Source organism: Coregonus clupeaformis, chromosome 10 (assembly GCF_020615455.1).
Source record: "Coregonus clupeaformis isolate EN_2021a chromosome 10, ASM2061545v1, whole genome shotgun sequence".
Taxonomy (NCBI): domain Eukaryota; kingdom Metazoa; phylum Chordata; class Actinopteri; order Salmoniformes; family Salmonidae; genus Coregonus; species Coregonus clupeaformis.
Window position 1 is genome coordinate 18,562,407 of NC_059201.1, and position 21,743 is coordinate 18,584,149.

Here is a 21,743-nt window from a genome sequence, read left to right on the forward strand (position 1 = left end):
CACATATCACAGTCATAGTAAGTACATTTTCCCTCAATAAAGTAGCTATCAGCAAAGTCAGAGCTAGTGGGGGGGGGTTCACGAAAGGCTTAAAAATATATATATACTGACGCATTAAGAGTGAAACCTTAGCAGAGGTCAAATAAACGCTGAAAAAGAGAGGGCGATGGATAATAAAAGAGAAAACCACAACACACCAGAACGGATTAAGAGGCCAAGATAAGACAGAGATGAACAGAGGTTATTTCTATAGTCCTAATATCTTGTGGTAGAGACTTCCGCAGTCTTGGTGCCATAACATTGAACGACCTGCCACCAAAAGACAGCAGCATGTTTAGGACAGCAATCAGGAGGTCTGCGTTTGATAATCAGAGAGATGCAAGGTTACAGACACGGCCGTTTAGACAGGGCACTATGTGGATTGGGTTACCCTCTTCCTTAAATCACCCTTCTTTGGCATTTCACTCTCTCTTTTCACTTCATTTTCTCTGTCACTCCCTCTCTGTTGCCTACTCTCCATCCCCATAGAGGTGGCAGAGTCTCAGTAAAATGAATTTGGAGAAAAAAAGTCTGAAAACGTGTGTTCTGCCCTTCACTATTCACAGGCCAAGCAGACAATCGCATCTGATTAAGATTGTGAGTTAGGGATGGGATAGTGTGGGATGGGGGAGGAGGAGATGGTAAACTCACAGATTGGGGGAGTAAGGCAATGAGAGATGAAGGGAGAACGAGAGAGAGAGAGGGTAATAGCATTGGGGCAGAGGGAGTAGAATGAGGGGAGGACAGAAAGGGGAGGGGGGGGGGGGTAGATTAAATGGAATGAGAGGGATCTGTGTTGGTGGGGGAGGGGGGCAGACTGCGTATTTTGAGGTGAGCCCAAGGTGACCACGGGAGGTACAGCCGCATGTTAACCTGCTGGTTAATGGACAGAGGATTTACCATCTGCTGGTAGCTATAGGCATCTGCTGAGGGGACGGCTCATAATAATGGCTGTAATGGAATCAATGGAATGGTATCAACCACATCAAACACGTGGTTTCCATGTGGTTGATACCATTCCACAGACTCCATTCCAGCCATTATTATAAGCCGTCCTCCCCTCAGCAGCCTCCACTGATAGCCATGCAGCTGAGCTCAGAATCTTCCCAGCTCTGCAGATTTTGCTGTGAAGAGACAGGATCATTTGATAATTTGTTTTGGTACTGTCCATTTGTAGCTTGTTTTTGGTCACAGGTCCAGGAATGGCTGAAGAATTGCAATATTTACCTGGAGCTAACCCTGCAGATAGCACTCTGTAGAAACAATAAGAATAGAAAGGTTCAGAACTTTTGTAAAACATCACAGTACAGTTGAAAAATATACGGCAAATAGATGGGAGGGGTTGAATGGAGCTGAAGGCTGGGACAAATAACAACTAATAACAACAAGATAACTAATGTAAAACATACTGTGTTCATAATCCGTATATACAGTATCTCACAAAAGTGAGTACACCTCACATTTTTGTAAATATTTCAGTATATCTTTTCATGTGACAACACTGAAGAAATGACACTTTGCTACAATGTAAAGTAGTGAGTGTACAGCTTGTATAACAGTGTAAATTTGCTGTCCCCTCAAAATAACACAACACACAGCCATTAATGTCTAAACCGCTGGCAACAAAGGTGAGTACACCCCTAAGTGAAAATGTCCTAATTGGGCCCAAAGTGTCAATATTTTGTGCGGCCACCATCATTTTCCAGCACTGCCTTAACCCTCTTGGGCATGGAGTTCACCAGAGCTTCACAGGTTGCCACTGGAGTCCTCTTCCACTCCTCCATGACGACATCACGGAGCTGGTGGATGTTAGAGACCTTGCACTCCTCCACCTTCCGTTTGAGGATGCCCCACAGATGCTCAATAGGGTTTAGGTCTGGAGACATGCTTGGCCAGTCCATCACCTTTACCCTCAGCTTCTTTAGCAAGGCAGTGGTCGTCTTGGAGGTGAGTTTGGGGTCGTTATCATGTTGGAATACTGCCCTGCGGCCCAGTCTCCGAAGGGAGGGGATCATGCTCTGCTTCAGTATGTCACAGTACATGTTGGCATTCATGGTTCCCTCAATGAACTGTAGCTCCCCAGTGCCGGCAGCACTCATGCAGCCCCAGACCATGACACTCCCACCACCATGCTTGACTATAGGCAAGACACACTTGTCTTTGTACTCCTCACCTGGTTGCCGCCACACACACTTGACACCATCTGAACCACATGGTTCCAGTAATCCATGTCCTTAGTCTGCTTGTCTTCAGCAAACTGTTTGCGGGCTTTCTTGTGCATCATCTTTAGAAGAGGCTTCCTTCTGGGACGACAGCCATGCAGACCAATTTGATGCAGTGTGCGGCGTATGGTCTGAGCACTGACAGGCTGATCCCCCACCCCTTCAACCTCTGCAGCAATGCTGGCAGCACTCATACGTCTATTTCCCAAAGACAACCTCTGGATATGACGCTGAGCACATGCACTCAACTTCTTTGGTCGACCATGGCGAGGCCTGTTCTGAGTGGAACCTGTCCAGTTAAACCGCTGTATGGTCTTGGCCACCGTGCTGCAGCTCAGTTTCAGGGTCTTGGCAATCTTCTTATAGCCCAGGCCATCTTTATGTAGAGCAACAATTCTTTTTTTCAGATCCTCAGAGAGTTCTTTGCCATGAGGTGCCATGTTGAACTTCCAGTGACCAGTATGAGGGAGTGTGAGAGCGATGACACCAAATTTAACACACCTGCTCCCCATTCACACCTGAGACCTTGTAACATTAACGAGTCACATGACACCGGGGAGGGAAAATGGCTAATTGGGCCCAATTTTGACATTTTCACTTAGGGGTGTACTCACTTTTGTTGCCAGCGGTTTAGACATTAATGGCTGTGTGTTGAGTAATTTTGAGGGGACATTGTAGCAAAGTGTCATTTCTTCAGTGTTGTCACATGAAAATATATACTCAAATATTTACAAAAATGTGAGGGGTGTACTCACTTTTGTGAGATACTGTAGGTTATAGGTTAAGAACTTTTGTGAAAGAGCACAGTTTGAAAGATATGGCATATAGAAGCAAACCGGATGAACATCATGAAAATGATCAGAGAGGTTGAGGGTAGAGGAAGTTCAGGAGGAAAAACAAAAAAATTAAACTATTGTAAGATTGACTGTGTCCATAAAATGTACATAGTATGTATAAGCTGGAAGTAGACGCCTAAGCACTAGTTTATTCCAATTAGGGGAGGGGTGGTAGGGTTAGAAAGTAATAAAGGAAAATATATTTAAAAGAAGGATATGTATATATATGTATCTATATGTATTTATATGCGTGTATGTGTATATGTATGTATTTATATGTGTACTACGTATGTATGTATGTATGTATGTATGTATGTATGTATGTATGTATGTATGTATGTATGTATGTATGTATGTATGTATGTATGTATGTATGTATGTATGTATGTATGTATGTATGTATGTATGTATGGATGGATGGATGGATGGATGGATGGATGTATGTATGTATGTATGTATGTATGTATGTATGTATGTATGTATGTATGTATGTATGTATGTATGTATGTATGCATATATATATATATATATATATGGAAGTGATGCAGATAATTACTATCTATCTGCAATATTAAAGCTGATCTACCCCCTAAAATATTTTTGTTGCAGCGGTTTAGACATTAATGGCTGTGTGTTGAGTTACTTTGAGGGGACATTGTAGCAAAGTGTCATTTCTTCAGTGTTGTCACATGAAAAGATATACTCAAATATTTTTTATTATTTTTATTATTATTATATATATATATATATATATATATATATTTTGGGGGAATGGATCAGCTTAATATTGCAGATAGATTGTATCTTCTATCGATGTAATTGTCTGCATCACTTCCAATCCCCCATGTTTATTTTTATTTTTTATATATATACTCCCCTTTATTACTTTTCAACCCCACCATCCTTTCCCTACTTGGCGTAAATTAGTGAACAACAATGCCCAGGCCTCTACTTCCGGTCTATACTTACTATCTACACCTTATGGACAGAGTTAATTTTACAATAATTCTATTATATATATATATTTTTTTTTATATATATATTTTTTTTGCTCCTGAACTTCTTCTACTCTCAACCTCTCCGATCATTTTCATGGTGTCCATCCGGTTTGCTTCTATATGGCATATCTTTCTAACTGTGCTCCTTCCCAAAAGCTCCCAACATACAACCTATATACTTATTATGGATAGAGCATGGCGTTTGCAACGCCAGGGTTGTGGGTTCAATTCCCACAGGGGGTATGAAAAAATAAATAATGTATGCATTAACTGTAAGTCGCTCTGGATAAGAGCGTCTGCTAAATGACTAAAATGTAAATGTAATTATTAGCTATCTTTGTTATTATTTGTTGTTATTTGTTATTAGTGCCATCCTTCAACTCTATTCAATACCTCCCATCTATCTCTTAACACCATCCATATAGGATTTCTATTTGCCATATATATTTCAACCGTACTGTGATGTTTTACAAAAATTCTGAACCTTTCTATTCTCATTGCTTCTACAGATTGTGAATTAAAAATAAACATTTTTGCTAAAAATATTATTATACTATTGATTGATTGACTATGACTTTTCAGATCACCCAGTAATGCTATCTGCAAGGTTAGTTCCAGGTAAATATTGCAATCCTTTAGCCATTCCTGGACCTGTGTCCAAAAACAAGCTACAAATGGACAGAACCAAAACAAATGATCTAATGATTCTGTCTCTTCACAGCAAAACCTGCAGAGCTGGGAAGATTGTATCCCCCATATAAATAACATTCTATTGGTAGCAAGAATTTTATATAATAATTTAAATTGAAAGATTCTAATTTTTGAATCCGGTGTCGTTTTGCGTGTCAGTTCATAAACACTATGCCATGGGATCGGTACGTCAAAGATCTCTTCCCAACTATTTTGCAATCTATATGGGACGGCTGTCAATCCTTTGGTCCTTAAGTGAAACTGATATACTTTTTTATTTATCACAGTTTTCCTTAACCAATTATGTTCTTTAATGCAAGGCCGACAGACAAGTTCCTTACTTTCTCCCCCTTCCACTTTCCTCTTCCACTTTTGCGGTAAGGCTGCAATTATGTGGTTGTAATTTTGGGTAGAGCAGACATTTCCATATGTTTTTGTTAGCTGCATGTGTGACATAACTCCACCAGTCCTACCGATGATATAATTTACGAAGATTATACCTTTTTTAAACATTCTGTCAAAAAATAAAGCTTTTTTGTCAATTAGTATATTTGAATTTAACCACAATATTTGTTGCATTATTTGTTCTGTCGTTTCTGGAGGATTAAATTGAAATTGCAACCAACTTTCTATTGCTTGTTTTAGAAATAGTGACATTTGGGAGATATTTCCTTTTCAAATAACTGAAAGTGAGAGGTTGTAATCTGAATAAAGGGAAAAAGGCCATTCTTGAACATTGGGTGAGACAATCTTACTAATTTGCTTGAGAACCAGTTCGGATTTAAGTATAACTTTTGTATGACTGAAGCTTTTAGTGATAGGTCTAATGCTTTAATATTTAATAATTTCTGTCCTCCGAATTCATATTCATTATATAAATATGCTCTTTTAATTTTGTCTGGCTTGCCGTTCCAAATAAAATTGAATATTTTTTTCTTATATAATTTAAAAAACTGTTCGCTAGGCGTAGGCAAGACCATAAGCAAATAGGTAAACTGGGATAATACTAAAGAGTTAATCAGGGTGATTTTTCCACAAATTGACAGGTATTTTCCTTTCCATGGTAGTAAGATCTTATCTATTTTTGCTAACTTTCTATTAAAATTTATTGAAGTGAGATCATTTATTTCCTTTGGGATATGTATTCAAGTATATCCACATCACCATCAGACCATTTTATTGGTAAACTACATGGTAATGTAAAAATTGTATTTTTTAGTGATCCAATACGTAATATAGTACATTTGTCATAATTTGGTTGAAATCCAGAGAGGTTAGAAAATGTATCTAGATCCTCTATGAGGCTGTGGAGGATTCTAGTTGTGGATTTAAAAGAAAACATGAATCATCAGCGTACAATGACACCTTTGTTTTTAAGCCTTGTATTTCTAATCCTCTGATATTATTATTGGATCTGATTTTAATAGCTAACATCTCGATGGCCACAATAAATAGATATGCCGATAGTGGACATCCTTGTTTCACTCCTCTTGACAGTTTAAAACTTTCTGAGAAATAGCCATTATTTACTATTTTACACCTAGGGTTACTATACATGATTTTGACCCATTTTATAAGAGATTCTCCAAAATTGAAATGATCCAGGCATTTATATATAAACCCCAGTCGAACTTTATCAAATGCCTTTTTCGAAGTCTGCTATGAATAGCAGGCCTGGTTTCCCATATTTTCCATAGTGTTCTATTGTTTCCAATACTTGCCTTATATTATCTCCAATGTATCTTCCATGTAAAAAACCTGTCTGATTAGAATGAATAATATCCGACAATACCTTTTTAATTCTATGCGCTATACATTTTGCTAGGATTTTTGCATCACAACACTGAAGTGGAAGGGGCCTCCAATTTTGTAAATGGACTGGATCTTTATATTTTCCACTTGTATCCTGTTTCAGTAATAATGTGATCAGACCTTCTTCTTGAGTGTCAGATAATCTACCATTTACATAGGAGTGGTTAAAACATGCTAATAACGGTCCGCTTAGTATATCAAAAAAGGTTTGGTATACCTCGACTGGTATGCCATCCAACCCTGGAGTTTTCCCGGACTTAAAGTCTTTAATTGCATCCAGAAGTTCCTCCTCTGTAATTTCACCTTCACATGAGTCTTTCTGTGTGGCTGTTAATTTGACATTATCAATAGAAAAAAATCTCTACAATTAGCTTCAGTTAGAGGAGATGGAGGCGACTGAAAAGAAAACATATGCTTAAAGTACTTTGTTTCTTCCTTCAAAATATCATTTGGTGAATTATGGGTGACTCCGTCAATTGTAACCAGTTTCATTAAGTTCTTTTTGGTAGCATTCCTATGTTGAAGATTAAAAAAGAATTTTGTGCATTTTTCCCCATATTCCATCCAGTTTGCTTTATTTTTATAATATATTACACTTGATCTTTCTTGAATAAGTTTCTCCATTTCTTTTTGTTTTTCCTCTAATTTATTCTGAGCCTCTATGTTACAGTTTTTATTGCCATCTATCTGTTCTGTTAGATTTTCTATTTCCTTTCTTAGTATAAACTCTTTTGACCTAAATTGCTTTTGTTTTCGAGATGAGTACTGAATTGCATGGCCTCTAAAGGCACATTTAAAGGTGTCCCATACAATAAGGGGATTCGCTGTACCTATGTTATGTTGGAAAAAGTCAGTTATAAATTCCTTTGTTCTAATTATGAATAAATTATCATCCAATAGGCTTTGATTAAATTTCCAATATCCTCGCCCACGTGGAAATTCAGTAAGAGTAATGTATATGCCTATTATATGATGGTCCGACCGCATTCTGTCCCCTATCAACACTTTTTTTTACTTTTGGTGCCAACGAGAATGAGATAAGAAAGAAGTCAAGACGACTAGCTTGATTCAGTCTCCGCCATGTATATCTCACTAGATCAGTATATTTAAGCCTCCATATATCTACTAGTTCTAATGTATCCATGACATTCACAATTTCCTTAAGAGCATGTGGGTGATTGTTTGTGGTGTGATTTCCTTTACGGTCCATTGAGCTATTTAAAACAGTATTATAATCCCCCACCATAATAATATTGTCTTGAGTTGCTTGCAGGCTTGATAATTTATTATATATATTGTCAAAGAATTGTGGATCATCATTATTTGGTCCGTAAAGGTTAATGAGCCATATCTGTTTATGGTCCAATAACATATTTAAAATAATCCATCTACCTTGCGTATCTATTTGGACAATTTGCACATTTGGATCGAAATTACTATTAATTAATATCATCACCCCTTTTGAATTTCTTTACTCAAATATTTACAAAAATGTGAGGGGTGTACTCACTTTTGTGAGATACTGTAGGTTATAGGTTAAGAACTTTTGTGAAAGAGCACAGTTTGAAAGATATGGCATATAGAAGCAAACCGGATGAACATCATGAAAATGATCAGAGAGGTTGAGGGTAGAGGAAGTTCAGGAGGAAAAACAAAATGTTTTAACTATTGTAAGATTGACTGTGTCCATAAAATGTACATAGTATGTATAAGCTGGAAGTAGACGCCTAAGCACTAGTTTATTCCAATTAGGGGAGGGGTGGTAGGGTTAGAAAGTAATAAAGGAAAATATATTTAAAAGAAGGATATGTATATATATGTATCTATATGTATTTATATGCGTGTATGTGTATATGTATGTATTTATATGTGTACTACGTATGTATGTATGTATGTATGTATGTATGTATGTATGTATGCATATATATATATATATATATATATGGAAGTGATGCAGATAATTACTATCTATCTGCAATATTAAAGCTGATCTACCCCCTAAAAAAAATAAAAGAGAGAGAGAGAGAGAGAGAGAGAGAGAGAGAGAGAGAGAGAGAGAGAGAGAGAGAGAGAGAGAGAGAGAGAGAGAGAGAGAGAGAGAGAGAGAGAGAGAGAGAGAGAGAGAGAGAGAGAGAGAGATAATGTTGTTCAAGTCAATCACTGCATCTCACACATACTGCTGGTATAGCCATGTAGCTCGGAAACAGCGAGAGAATGCTGTCAACCACTACACTTCACGTGTACTGTGTAGTCAGTCGTGTCATTGCACTAATACTATAGTCAGACCCAAGGCTAAATACATGTATGAGATGTTTCCAACGGCGTGGTCGTTCTTAATTATCCAGTTACATACAGTACAGTACAATGTGTTATATATCAACATCTGGTCATGGTCAGTCAAACGGAAATTCTGTTTGTTTTGTGTGTATCCGTCCTTGCATAAATGTGGTGTTTCCTGTGTATGTCCAACTTTCTCTCTTTGTGTCATCATGGGTCACTGTCAATGTTGACCAGTCCAGCAGTGACTGCAGTGACTGGTGTTGTCATAGTGTAGTGCTCTGCTCCAGATTGGGCGTAGCCCAGGTCACAGCTACTGAGTCAAGGTGACATGAACACATGAGTCACACATTACAGAGGAAAGGAGCAGGACAACCCAAAACCAGCCCAGTCAGTCTAATGTGTGTGTGTGTGTGTGTGTGTGTGTGTGAAGTCTTTCATGTAACAAGCTGCTTCTCTTATGTGGTACAGTGGTAACATTAGCAGCATACATACATCCTGTTGGGTTTCTTTTCATATAGTGTCTTATTGAAGTGCTGCTTGCTTTACTGTGGCTCTCTGTCTCAGGCCTCAGTTCCTCAGGGGAAGAGATTGTATGGAGTGAATGGAGTGACTAGGTTAGGCTATTATTACATTCTGTTTACATAGGACATACAGACCCAGACAGAGAACACAATATGAAACCGCTCATAGATGGAGTGTGGTGTGCAATATAAAGGGCTGTACAATGCCCAGCCTGACAATACCACAGAGTCCAGTCTGTTGGTCTGTTTTATTTGTCCATCATTTTACTGAAGATACACACCTGCCTGGGAACCAACAGACAACATAAGACCTTAATGACCTATGGAAACCTGATCATGACATATAAACAGATGGACAGGCCAGCACGCAGATATACAATTGTTTGGACATGCACACAAACACACACACAACCACACACAACCACACTCACACAGACACACACACACACACACACACACACACACACACACACACACACACACACACACACACACACACACACACACACAACCACACTCACACAGACACACACACACACAGCCAATAAAAACATGATGTACAATAGACAGGTGCTACCTAGCCTTTAACAATGGGATGCGGACAAGTCATCAAAACCATTATTCAAATCAAAATCCTCACCCAAATAGACCATATAGGACTGCCATATACGTTCACAACAACATGTCTGTAACACCAACTTTTTAAATAGACTCAACCATTTAATTACAGGGTAAAGTATGCTATGGAGAAAAGAGCTGGCTTTACCATAGAAATATAATTACTGTTACTACATAAACTGAAATTAGGCGACTATTCTAATTTTAGCAACCAGGAAATGGCAGAGCAATTTCTGCTTATTGCACCTTTAAAGAACATCTTTAAAAGAAAGATGAAGAAAACTCTGACATCATAGAACTCTGACAACAGAACCAGACAATCTCTCATTTTTATTCTAGGCTTCACTTTTAACCAGAAGGCAGATAAAATAGGCTAGGGTATACTATAGTTTGACAGGATTTAATTGCTGTAAGTTCAGCATTCAATGTCCCGTTTATGTTCTAGTTATTCTATTTCTATGGGTTTAACGCTTTCTTTTTTTAAGAGTTGTGCCTGGGCAACACGCGATAGTCAGGCAGGGTCAGAGTCAGGTAGGCTAGTGTCAGTGGATTAAGACGAAAGGTATTTCCAGGCCTATTTAAAGCCTACAGTAGGAGTAGTGCTTTAGATTCACGCCATAGTTAATTATCTGTGTGACTGTGAATAAGGTATTGTGCATTGGTAGTGCATTGCAGTTTACAGCAATTAAATCCTGGCAAACTATAGTATACCCTAGCCTATTTTATCTGCCTTCTGGTTAAAAGTGAAGCCCAAAAACAAGCAATGTATAGTGTAGAGAATCATTGTACTATCTAAACCGCTGTGAAATATATTTTCAATAACCAGAAATATTGTATTTTCAGCTGTTTGAAGCTGGTGTACAAAACCGAAAGTAAAAGAAGCAAAAACTAAATTTAAGAATGGGATGCATAGAAATAGCGCACATAGAACAGATCTGCCGCTTCTTAAACTTGCTTTCAATTAGAATGACAGATCTTTAACTCACATTTCTGAGTTTGGTCGGGTCCTCCAAAAAGTTACATATTGCAGCTTTAAAGATTTTAAGGCATCCCTGGGAGTTTGACCTTATCTGACCTGAAAGCATCCACCAGCCTGCTGGCGTCTTTGTGACGGTAAACAGAGCATTGGCTTGGACCAGACACGTGAATCTGTCAAATACATCTTAAATGTCATTAGGTTTTATCCATCTCTGCATTGCCTATATTTAAAGGTCATGATGTTCTTTATGGACCACTTTTGCCGTTAGACGGCTGGAGTGTGTGAAGGGAGTTTGACACACACACACATTAGTTTCTTATTCAGTACAGTGATATTTTTTTATCAAGCTCAGCACATCCCAGCGTCAGACCAGGAGAAATAGTGGCCTATCTCTAAATAAATAAAGACCTCAAACTCTCCGGTCTAAAATATTCATAATGAAGATCGAGCAAAGGTTACTAAACTACATTTACCATTCCCCCTGCACCAGAAGAGATGAGCTAGCATTATCATATTAGCATGCTCCAGTGCTGAAGACATGTTAGGATGTTTCTACTCAACAGTGGTGAGAGATGGAGGTAGCTTAGTAGACAGAAAGACAACGAGAGAGAGAGAATCGGATGAAATGCTCAGATTTTTCCTTTCTTAGCTAGAGGGAGAGGTGGGAGGCTGATGGTGGATGGAGAGACAGAGAGAAGGGGGGAAGATGTGGTTGATGGACAGAATAGACACAGATAGAGGACAGTGCTGATGTAGGCACATAAGAGTTGAAGAAACAGAGGGGGTGCTGACTGACAGACATTCAGTGGGAGGACACTGTGTGGGCCTTTACAGTGACAGAGAACCACTGTTCACTAAGCATACCACGCACACACACACACGCACACACACACACACACACACACACACTCACACTCACACAGAGAGACAGAATAGAAGAAAGAGAAAAAGAAAGGGAGAGCATGGTGAATGAAGCAGGAGAGAAAATAAGATGATAAATCACGTGGCAGATGATGAATGTAGTGTAACATGTAACCTACATGTGTAGGGTCAAACTGATAGCTGACATGTTGATTTTAGGTTATCATTTCTTCCATTGGTGAGGACATTTACACTGACAGCCAGGCATCACAACCACTCTCTCTCTCTCTCTCTCTCTCTCTCTCTCTCTCTCTCTCTCTCTCTCTCTCTCTCTCTCTCTCTCTCTCTCTCGCTCTTTCTCTCTCTCCCCCTTCTCTTTTCTCTCTCTCTCTCTCTCTCGCTCTTTCTCTCTCTCCCCCTTCTCTTTTTTTTCTCTCTCTATCTCGCTCTCTCTCTCTCTCTCTCGCTCTCTCTAGATTTTCTTCTCTCATTTTCAACATCATTACTGTAACCGCGGACGACTATTTCAGACTGCTGGCTGTTGGTCTCTCCTTTTGGAGAGAAATTATACAGACATATAACATTCACCCTATATACCATATACCATACCATGTCATTTAGATCATATGTCAGATGATGTGTCTTTATCTTTCTGACGTGGCTAGATGTGGGAGTTTCCAGCCACAACACGGGTTGAGCCTTCATGATGTACTCAAGGTCAATTAGAGATCGAAGGGAAATATATGGCTCTGGCAAAATGCATCCATATGCACACACTTAAACACACACATAAATGTACACATAAATGCACACATACGCACATACATACACGCACTCTCAAACAAGGAGCACTACACACACACACACACACACACACACACACACAAGGTAACCCTCCACAACTGCAGGGCGAAGTCAGTGGGCAGGAAAATGTAGCGCATTTTACATGAATTCTAATCAGAAGCCCATCTGAGTGTTTCCAATTATGTCCAATTATTCACCCTCTGACTTCAGAAGGCTCTGACTGAGAAAGGAAATACAGAATCATTACACAACCACAAGGACACACACGCACATGCACACACATATTAACACACACACACACACACACACACACAGTGTTGGCAGGAAGGGCATCAAGCTGTATTGTGTTCCGGGCTCATTGGACACCAGGGTCAATAATGTCTTCATCCTCTCCAAGCCTCACTAACCTCAGTGAAGAGAAAGTGTGTGAGCGTTTGCGTGTGTGTGTGTGTGTGTGTGTGTGTGTGTGTGTGTGTGTGCGTGTGTGTGCGTGCGTGTGCATGCGTGCATGCGTGTGTGTGAGCCCTGAATGTGTTGAACAAACCGAGGGGCCTCACATTCATATCTCATAGATTGACTTTCTGCTGCGTTAGCTCATTAAGTTATCTGACGGTACAACAGACTGTGTGTGTGTGTTTGTGTCTTTGTTCATGTCTGTGTGTGCATTAGCGTATGTAAGCAAAGCATATGTGGGTACATGGTTGACACGCAATTTACATCTTTGTGTGTGTGTGAGAGAGATAGAGACAGAGACAGGGAGAAGAAAGCATTGTGAGTGTGTATGGAGGGCTGCTGAGTTGGTTCAAGCATGCGTTAAGCAATGTGGGTCTGAGAGCGTGAGAGCTCGTTAACAGAGACTGCTCCTCTGGTCCTCCACTGTCTCCCAGTCCTCATGAACCTACGCATCATTGTACTGTATATTCATGTAGTCACACTGCACAGAGGTCACAACACTGAACCAGTACGCAGCATAAAACAACTTTAAGACGGCAATACTTTTCAGCGTAAAAGAACATATAGCAATTCTTATGCTCATTCATCCCTCTTAGCTTTCTACCTGAAACATATATATGATAAGCCAGTTTCCTACTGGTCATACCATTCACCATTCATTTGATAGTCCACTTACTTAGCAGTCATAACAGTGTAGCTGTATGTAATCTTGACAAGGTTTTACATATGATAATAGTAGGTATTTATGTGCACAGTACAGGTAGCCTACACTACAGTACCAACTTTAACACAGCTGAAAGTACCAACTTAACCAGCTAATAGAGTTTCCTTAGTAAGTGACACCTGAAACGAATTACAGTCTGGGGGAAAGAGATACACATGTAATCTAAATACTGTACAAGGAATTTATCAACTATCATCAATCTGCCACTTACCCAAAAGCATCCTGTAGTACCCTTCCACTCTCCCCCCGTCAATTCCAGTTTAGATGCTCTGCTTACGGTTCCTCTCTCCTCTATGACGTTTATCCTCTTTCTCCGAAATGCTAGCTATTATTTTCTCCTCACTTATTTGTTACATCAAACGATGGAGAGGAATAACTTTAAAACGATGGAGGAATTGTCAAAATCCTAAAGTCTGCACTCTTCTCTCTCTCTCTGTCTGTCTGTCTGTATGTCTGTCTCTGTCTGTCTATCCTCTCCAGGTGAGGGTCTTCAGAAGCAGGGTCTGGTTGTTGCAGTTATGTGGCTTTGCTGTTGAATGCAGTTGAAAGGTGATGCTATAGGAGCATCACAGCCATCCAAACCTCAGTAAAAACCACCACAGTATTCTCCAGTGCAGTGTTCACTGCAGTGTATGCCCTGTGATGTATTCACTTCAGCAGCAGCAACACTAGAGAATTCACTCTGACAGAACCTCTCTTCAGTGGAGCAACCTCTGCACTATAGCAAGCCTGTGAAACACTGGCAGCCTCTCTTTCTCTCTCTCTCTCTCCCTCTCCCTCTCTCTCGCTCTGTTTTTGGGGTTGGGTAAAACCTAAAGGCACCTTACATACCTGTGCTCTGATTGGTGGAGACCTGGGCCAATCAGAGCAGACGGTTCGTAGCACTTTCTGGGGGTGTTAGAATCAGGAGGCAGACGTTAGCCCGAGTGATAATGCCGCTGTCGCTTTTGCTCTCCCCCCCTCTCTGTCTCCCTCTCCTCCCTCTCTTCCCTCTTTCCCCTGTCTCTACCCATCAGCGGATCTCTCCCTCTCGCTCTCTCGCTCTCTCTCTCTCTCTCTCTTTTGCTCTATTTAAGGGTTTTTTAATCATCCCTCTTACCCTCTGTTTCTGACAGCACTGTATCATATAATAGTCAGAATTTGCTCAGGGTTTCCCATTTCGTAGATAACTATTTCTTACTTGGTGTGTGTGTGTTTGTGTGTGTGTGTGTGTGTGTGTGTGTACGTGTGTGTGTGTGTGTGTGTGTACTGTGTGTGTGTGTGTGTGTGTGTGTGTGTGTGTGTGTGTGTGTGTGTGTGTGGTGTACTGTAGGTATCCATCCTCTGTTTCCCTGTATTCATCCTACGCTCATTTTAAGCTCACAAAGTGTTGAGCATTAGTGTGTACTGTGTGTATTAGTGTGTATCTGTTAATTTTAACACTTTTGCGGTGTGTATATGCATCCACCCTCAACAGAGTGAATTTCACACTTTCAAAAGTGTTAAAATGTTTCTGTAACTCTATACAGAGTAGAAAATTAACACTGGCTTTGTGGAATTCACTCTACACTGGAGTGAAGTAATAGGCATTTCACACTACACTGGAGTTAACTAATTAGTATTTCACTCTACTCTGTACTGAAATATAAAATGCACTCACTCTACTGTGTGGTGAAGAATCACACAATTTCACGCTACAGTGGAGTGAAATATAATTAAATGGTTTATGGTGTAAAGCCGAAGTTGCACATTTCCCAGGGTGCCTTTTCTTTTTGAGGCAATTGTGGATTTACCACCCATGACTGTATTTGTTAGTGACACAGACATGGTTGTTGAATTCTTTATTTTAATTTTACCAAGTGAGTTCTTAGGCGAATGTTATCATTAAAATTAAACTCTATGACAATACAATACATATATCATAAGGCCTTACTTTGATGTCCTAGTTTAACCCTAACACAGTGGTGTTAGGACAGTCCTGGTTTACAGGCCACATCAGACCTGCAAGTCACATTATGCTGGCTTGCAAAGTGATGTGTAATTCCTATTGGAATCCAGACAGAGTTAGGATATCCAACATTTTTATTCACCTGCAACCTGCATTCAGAATGACTGTCAGGATAATGGAACTTGATAAAGGAGACTACCTAAACCATTTCAACTGGAACAACCATTTCAGTAACAGGTGCAATAAATCTAACTAACTGATTGGATTAGTTTAGAAAAAAGTATGTCATTTTAGGCTGGACAATAGAACGAGTCAAAATTCACCCAAGGCCGAAAAACAGCAATAGAATGTTGGCTAAGCTGGAACACTAGCGCGAGCCCATAGCAAATGAATTGAATCGAAAGTTCGCAGAGCCTATTTTGACTGGAATTATGCTTCGAATTCCATTTCGTCTAAATGGCACAAAATGTTTTAGGACTTTTCATATTACCACTACAATCTGTTCTTAGGACGAAACTGAAGAAAAAAAAATTGTGTAGAAAGTAAACATCTGCACCTCGATGGTGTCAACTGTGCTTATGTCTGCTTAATGAGGAAGTAGGGAAAAAAATGAAAACGTCTGACTATTTCTGGTCTAGTGATCGATGACGATCGAGCTCGCTGCCCAGACTTACATAATTACAAAAAGGAGATTCTCCTGATTAAAATGGTGTCCGACTTGAAAAAATCTAAATATACACATTGAGAGATATTTGGCGAAATAGACTGGCATGCTTCTCCATAGGAAAACAATGGGTGGAGTTCAGGGTTCCAAGGGCAAAAAGTATTTTGGGTCTAACATTTGATGACAACCGAACTCGCTGCCCAGACTTACATAATTACAAAGAGGAGATTCTCATGATTAAAATGGTGCTTGACTTGAAAAAATCTAAATATACACATTGCGAGATATTTTGCGAAATAGACAGACATACCTATATTTCCCCTATAGAAAACAATGGGACGACCTCAGAGCTCCATGAGTCATTTTTTGTTGTTGTTGACGTTTTAACTACCAGCGTGGGCAGGTCTCATTGCCAACAATAACGAAGCAGGCATTGTGACATAGAACAATGGGCTGGGAATAGAACGTTCTGAAGGCGAGTTGGTGCCACGGTGCTCAATAGAACTATTAGGAGCTGGCATGGTGAAAAATGCCCTAAAATAAGGCCTGTTTATTTCATGATTACTTAAAAACTATGACAAGCAGCTGGGACATATGGTAATATTATGAAAATGGGCTCCAAGGCAGATGCAATGAACCTAGTCATTTATCATTCTGTGGTTGCCATGGCAATGTGAGGTAGCCTAGGCAGAGAGCTCTGTAAATATTGTATATATTTTATTGTTTATAAGTGTTTATTTTATTTGCATTTTTGAATCAACATTTTTTGTTTTTGATAACTTGTTGATAGATTAACTGAAATATCTGGTGGTGACCCACGGAATTGCAGGACTGATTAGGGCAAGTCAGTTTATATTTGGCTTGGCTAGCTAATATGATCTGATGCAGCAACACCCGATCAACAGCATTGGCTTTTTAGCCTCCTGCCCCAGTTCCTAAAGGGAAGTGGACTGCGGCATGAGGGAATGCAGAGGCTAGCTTCATCTGGGGCTTTTCTGGACCACTGCTGAGGTGTGGTGGTCTTACTGGTGCTTTTACAGTCGCCGAAGCGTCACCCAGGTGGGTGCTACATTTCAGTTGTGGATGATCCAGCCTACCTACGGAGGAGGAGCTGTGACTATCGAAGACGACGAGGTGCCCGTTGAGGAGCATCTGTCTGTCAGATGTCTCTACCCCCTGCCTGGCTGTACCATCTATGCTCCCTCCTCTCAATATACTACTTTTCTGAACTTCCTATCATCTAAAGATGTGGAAGACCAGCGCCCAAATACTGCCAGATCCCTATATTTGTATTGTTAAATTGTTTTTGGTTTATTTTGTTTTTAAAGCGACTTTGATGTTCTACTTGTAATGAAAATTGTAATAAATGCACACCGATTGTGTTCAATCAACCATATACTAACAAACAATGTTCCCAAATCCCTCACGAATCCGCCATCTGACACTTATTGTGATTCAGCATGGAGTAGTCCATCTCTGAGTCAGACCTTTTCTCACTTTGATGTGGCCACAACGCATCAGTAAAAAAAAAAAAATCTATAGCTGGATAAGGGGACAGGGTGTCTGTTTTTTACTGTAGGATTGGTGTGTGTTCCAGTGTGTGTGTGTGTGTGTGTGTGTGTGTGTGTGTGTGTGTGTGTGTGTGTGTGTGTGTGTGTGTGTGTGTGTGTGTGTGTGTGTGTATGTGTATGTGTATGTGTGTGTGTGTGTGTGTGTGTGTGTGTGTGTGTGTGTGTGTGTGTGTGTGTGTGTGTGTGTGTGTGTGTGTGTGTGTGTGTGTGTGTGTGTGTGCATGTGTGTTGAAGCTATAGGGTTTCCTTATTAGTAGAGTCAGTGTGAATAATGCAGGTAGGGTTGTTGTTGTGGCCAATGGTCCAGGTGCTAATGGGGCTGTCTCTGGGCCGAGGGGCAGACACTGTACAACTTTAATGGATGTTACCATGAGAGCCTGAAACCATACCTCCAGGCTCGGGTGACAAAGCAGAGAGGGAGGGTTTTTTGTGTTTGTATGTGTGTGTGTGCGTATCTATGTGCGTGTGTGGTATCAAAGGAGTTTTAAGTAGGGCTGTGGCGGTCATAAAGTTTTGTCAGCAGGTTATTGTCTTGCAAAAGACTGCTGGTCTCTTAATTAACATAAACATGTTTAGCATCTCCAGGCCTCCATACAAGCCACTGATGTGTGCCTTTGGAACATCTAGATTTTAAAAAGTCTAGTGAGGGCCTCCCGAGTGGCGCAGCGGTCTAAGGCACTGCATTGCAGTGCTAGAGGCATCACTACAGACCTGGGTTTGATCCCAGGCTATATCACAAATGGCCGTGATCGGGAGTCCTATTGGGCTGCGCACAATTGGCCCAGCATCGTCCGGGTTAAGGGAGGGTTTGGCCAGGGTGGCTTTACTTGGCTCATGGCGCTCTAGTGACTCCTTGTGGCGGGCCGGCGCATGCAGGCTGACCTCGGTCATCAGTTGAACAGTGTTTCCTCCAACACAGCGGGCTGGTGTTCAGAAGCTCGGTTTGTTGCGGAGGACGCATGACTCAACCTTCGCCTCCTGAGCCCGTTCGGGAGTTGCAGCGATGAGACAAGATCGAAAAAGGGGGTGAAATCCCCCCAGAAAACATATATAATACATTTCATATACACCATCACAATAAATCCATTATTTATTTAGGCAGATCTAAAGAAACATGATATGAAGAAAATGTATTTCAGAAAACATAATATGAGTTGGCTTACTACATGGCGCCATGTCATAGGCTGTCGGCTTGTTCATTTAGCAGACAATATTTGCTTATATACTGTAAGTCCCGTGCAATTATTTTATATTATATGATTTTATAGTAAGAAGAATATCATTGAAGTTAGCTGAATTAAATAAAAATGATATTTTGTGCGAGTGCACATATGAAGTGACTATGTTGAGCATAAAAGTGATCGTTTGAAACAGGTCCTATACGCTAGATTTAGAGTTATTGGCAACTTCAGCTGTGAATGATACAAACCTTAGAATGTCTTAGAAATCAAAACACGTATGGGCTGCATGATGCAACTATAGGCTATTGATGATTTGAGAAGTAAAAAAACCTTGTGCTCTGTTCCTTGACTCAGGCTGCACACGCTGTTCTCTCATCAAATCATCATATTTTCACCCATCAGACTATTCTCCATTTAATCTTGACTTGTCTTTACTAATATGTCACATTTGTTTCGATTTAGAATGGCCCATTATCATGGGCAGGAACAGGAGCAGGAGGAAAAATTCTTCATCTGTATGCACTTGAATGGAGGCCTGTGTCCAGACAGTTAGCTTTTCAAGTCAGGTAGGCTAGTCTGGTTTATAGCTGAGCATGTGCTTAATGTGAGCAGCTGAGAAATAAATATAGTAGCAACCATCAACCATTTTTAGTGGCAACCATCAAAACTCTGCTTTCAAATGGGATTGCATATATAAATGTTTGGGCTTATAACAAAATTAAAATGATTTCACTCCACACATCAACCACTGTTTGAGGAGCATGCAGCCTCTCTCTGCATGACAGGTGATATTCGCCTAAACTCTGCATGCCATGGGCTCTCCAACCATGTTCCTGCAGCTAGCCAGTGCTTCATTTGGGAAACCAAGTGAAATCTGTTCAGGAACATCGATATTAACATGTTTTCACAACAAAACATATTTCATTAAACTGTTGACAGCCCATCTCTCTGAGCGCTTGAGAAAGTAATAAAGGAATGAAGGGGGGTGAGGAGGAGATGGAAACGCAAGGTGGTGAGATATTCTGTAGCTAAAGATAATATGTCAGCCTTTCAATTATGAAAATATACAAAATGCCCTATTACTAGGCTATTCAAAATCAAATACAAATTCCCTATAATTGTAGACTAACTCTGTAAGACGTCCTGCACAATCAATGAACCAGATGATGGGACAATAGAGGATGGGACAATAGAGCCCTGAGTACCAGGCCATTAGGACCTGATGGATGTTAGAAAGTTGGGTACTACCAACACATGTCCAGAGTTCATAAAAGGAGATTACCGTGACTTTCACGTGGAATTTTACTGTGGTCATGTCTCGTGACTGCCGGTGTGGCGCTAATATGGTCACGCAATAGCCCTAGTTTTAAGAACAGAGAGTGAGGAGTGAGGACTGGGAGTTCCGCTGTAAAATAATAAATGGGTAGCAAAAATAGCTTGTCTTTGGTTTCATATAATGTCATCTAGAGTTGTTCAGGATTACCCAATTAAACCTTTGAAAATGTGTTATTGGATGTCTTGATATGGTCATCTATGTGTGCTTGACTCTTTTACTATTAGACTCTCTTTTTACCATCTCTATTTTACTATCCCTCTCCTCTCACCATATCCCTCCTCTCACCATATCCCTCCTCTCACCATATCCCTCCTCTCACCATATCCCTCCTCTCACCATATCCCTCCTCTCACCATATCTCTCCTCTCACCATATCCCTCTCTCCGATTGCAGTGATAAAAGCCATAACCATGTCGACAAGCTTGTTAAACTCTAATTTTAACGCTGATCGTTAACAGTTGGTTCAGAAGAGCCGGACCCAATCTTAATCAAGACCTCATCTGACAACTAAAGCAACCTGGACTCAGGGGTTGACATAGTAAACGAAACCCCAGGACACTCAAATTAGTATGAAATATTATGTTTGGTATGATATGTATTAATTTGTGTATGTCCATCATCCATTTCGTATGATATGTTAAGAATTACAATTCGTATGATACGCTACATGACCAAAAGTATGTGGACACCTGCTCGTCAAACATCTCATTCCAAAATCATGGGCATTAAGATGGAGTTGGTACCCCCTTTTCTGCTATAACAGCCTCCACTCTTCTGGGAAGGCTTTCCACTAGATGTTTGCTGTGGGGACTTGCTTCCATTCAGCCAAAAGAGCATTAGAGAGGTCGGGCACTGATGTTGGGCGATTAGGCCTGGCTCGCAGTCGGCGTTCCAATTCATCCCAAAGGTGTTCAATTGGGTTGAGGTCAGGGCTCTGTGCAGGCCAGTCAAGTTCTTCCACACCAATTTTTGTTTGGCTTTGCTTTGTGCACAGGGGCACTGTCATGCTGACACAGGAAAGGGCCTTCCCCAAACTGTTTTCACAAAGTTGGAAGCACAGAATCGTCTAGAATGGCATTGTATTTGTATTTGTATTTGTATTTGTATTTATTATGGATCCCAATACTCTTCCTGGGGTCCAGCAAAATTAAGGCAGTTCATACAGCTTTCACAACACACTGTGTGCCCTTAGGCCCCTACTCCACCACTACCACCTATCTTCAGTAC

General features: G+C 40.4%; 1 protein-coding gene across 2 annotated transcripts in view; it reads right to left on the reverse strand.

Annotated features, from left to right (window-relative positions):
• The window catches only part of LOC121575264 (zinc finger protein 385A-like), a 93,060-nt gene that overhangs the window by 66,916 nt on the left and 4,401 nt on the right, over positions 1-21,743 (reverse strand). Inside the window, exon 1 of one of the 2 annotated variants that reach the window (XM_045223255.1) lies at positions 14,049-14,607. The exons of the other annotated variant lie outside the window; for it this stretch is intronic. Within the exon in view, the coding sequence (XP_045079190.1) occupies positions 14,049-14,058 (10 nt within the window). The 5' untranslated portion in view covers positions 14,059-14,607. Of the gene's footprint in view, positions 1-14,048; positions 14,608-21,743 lie in introns of those variants that run through there. 2 annotated transcript variants of the gene reach the window in all.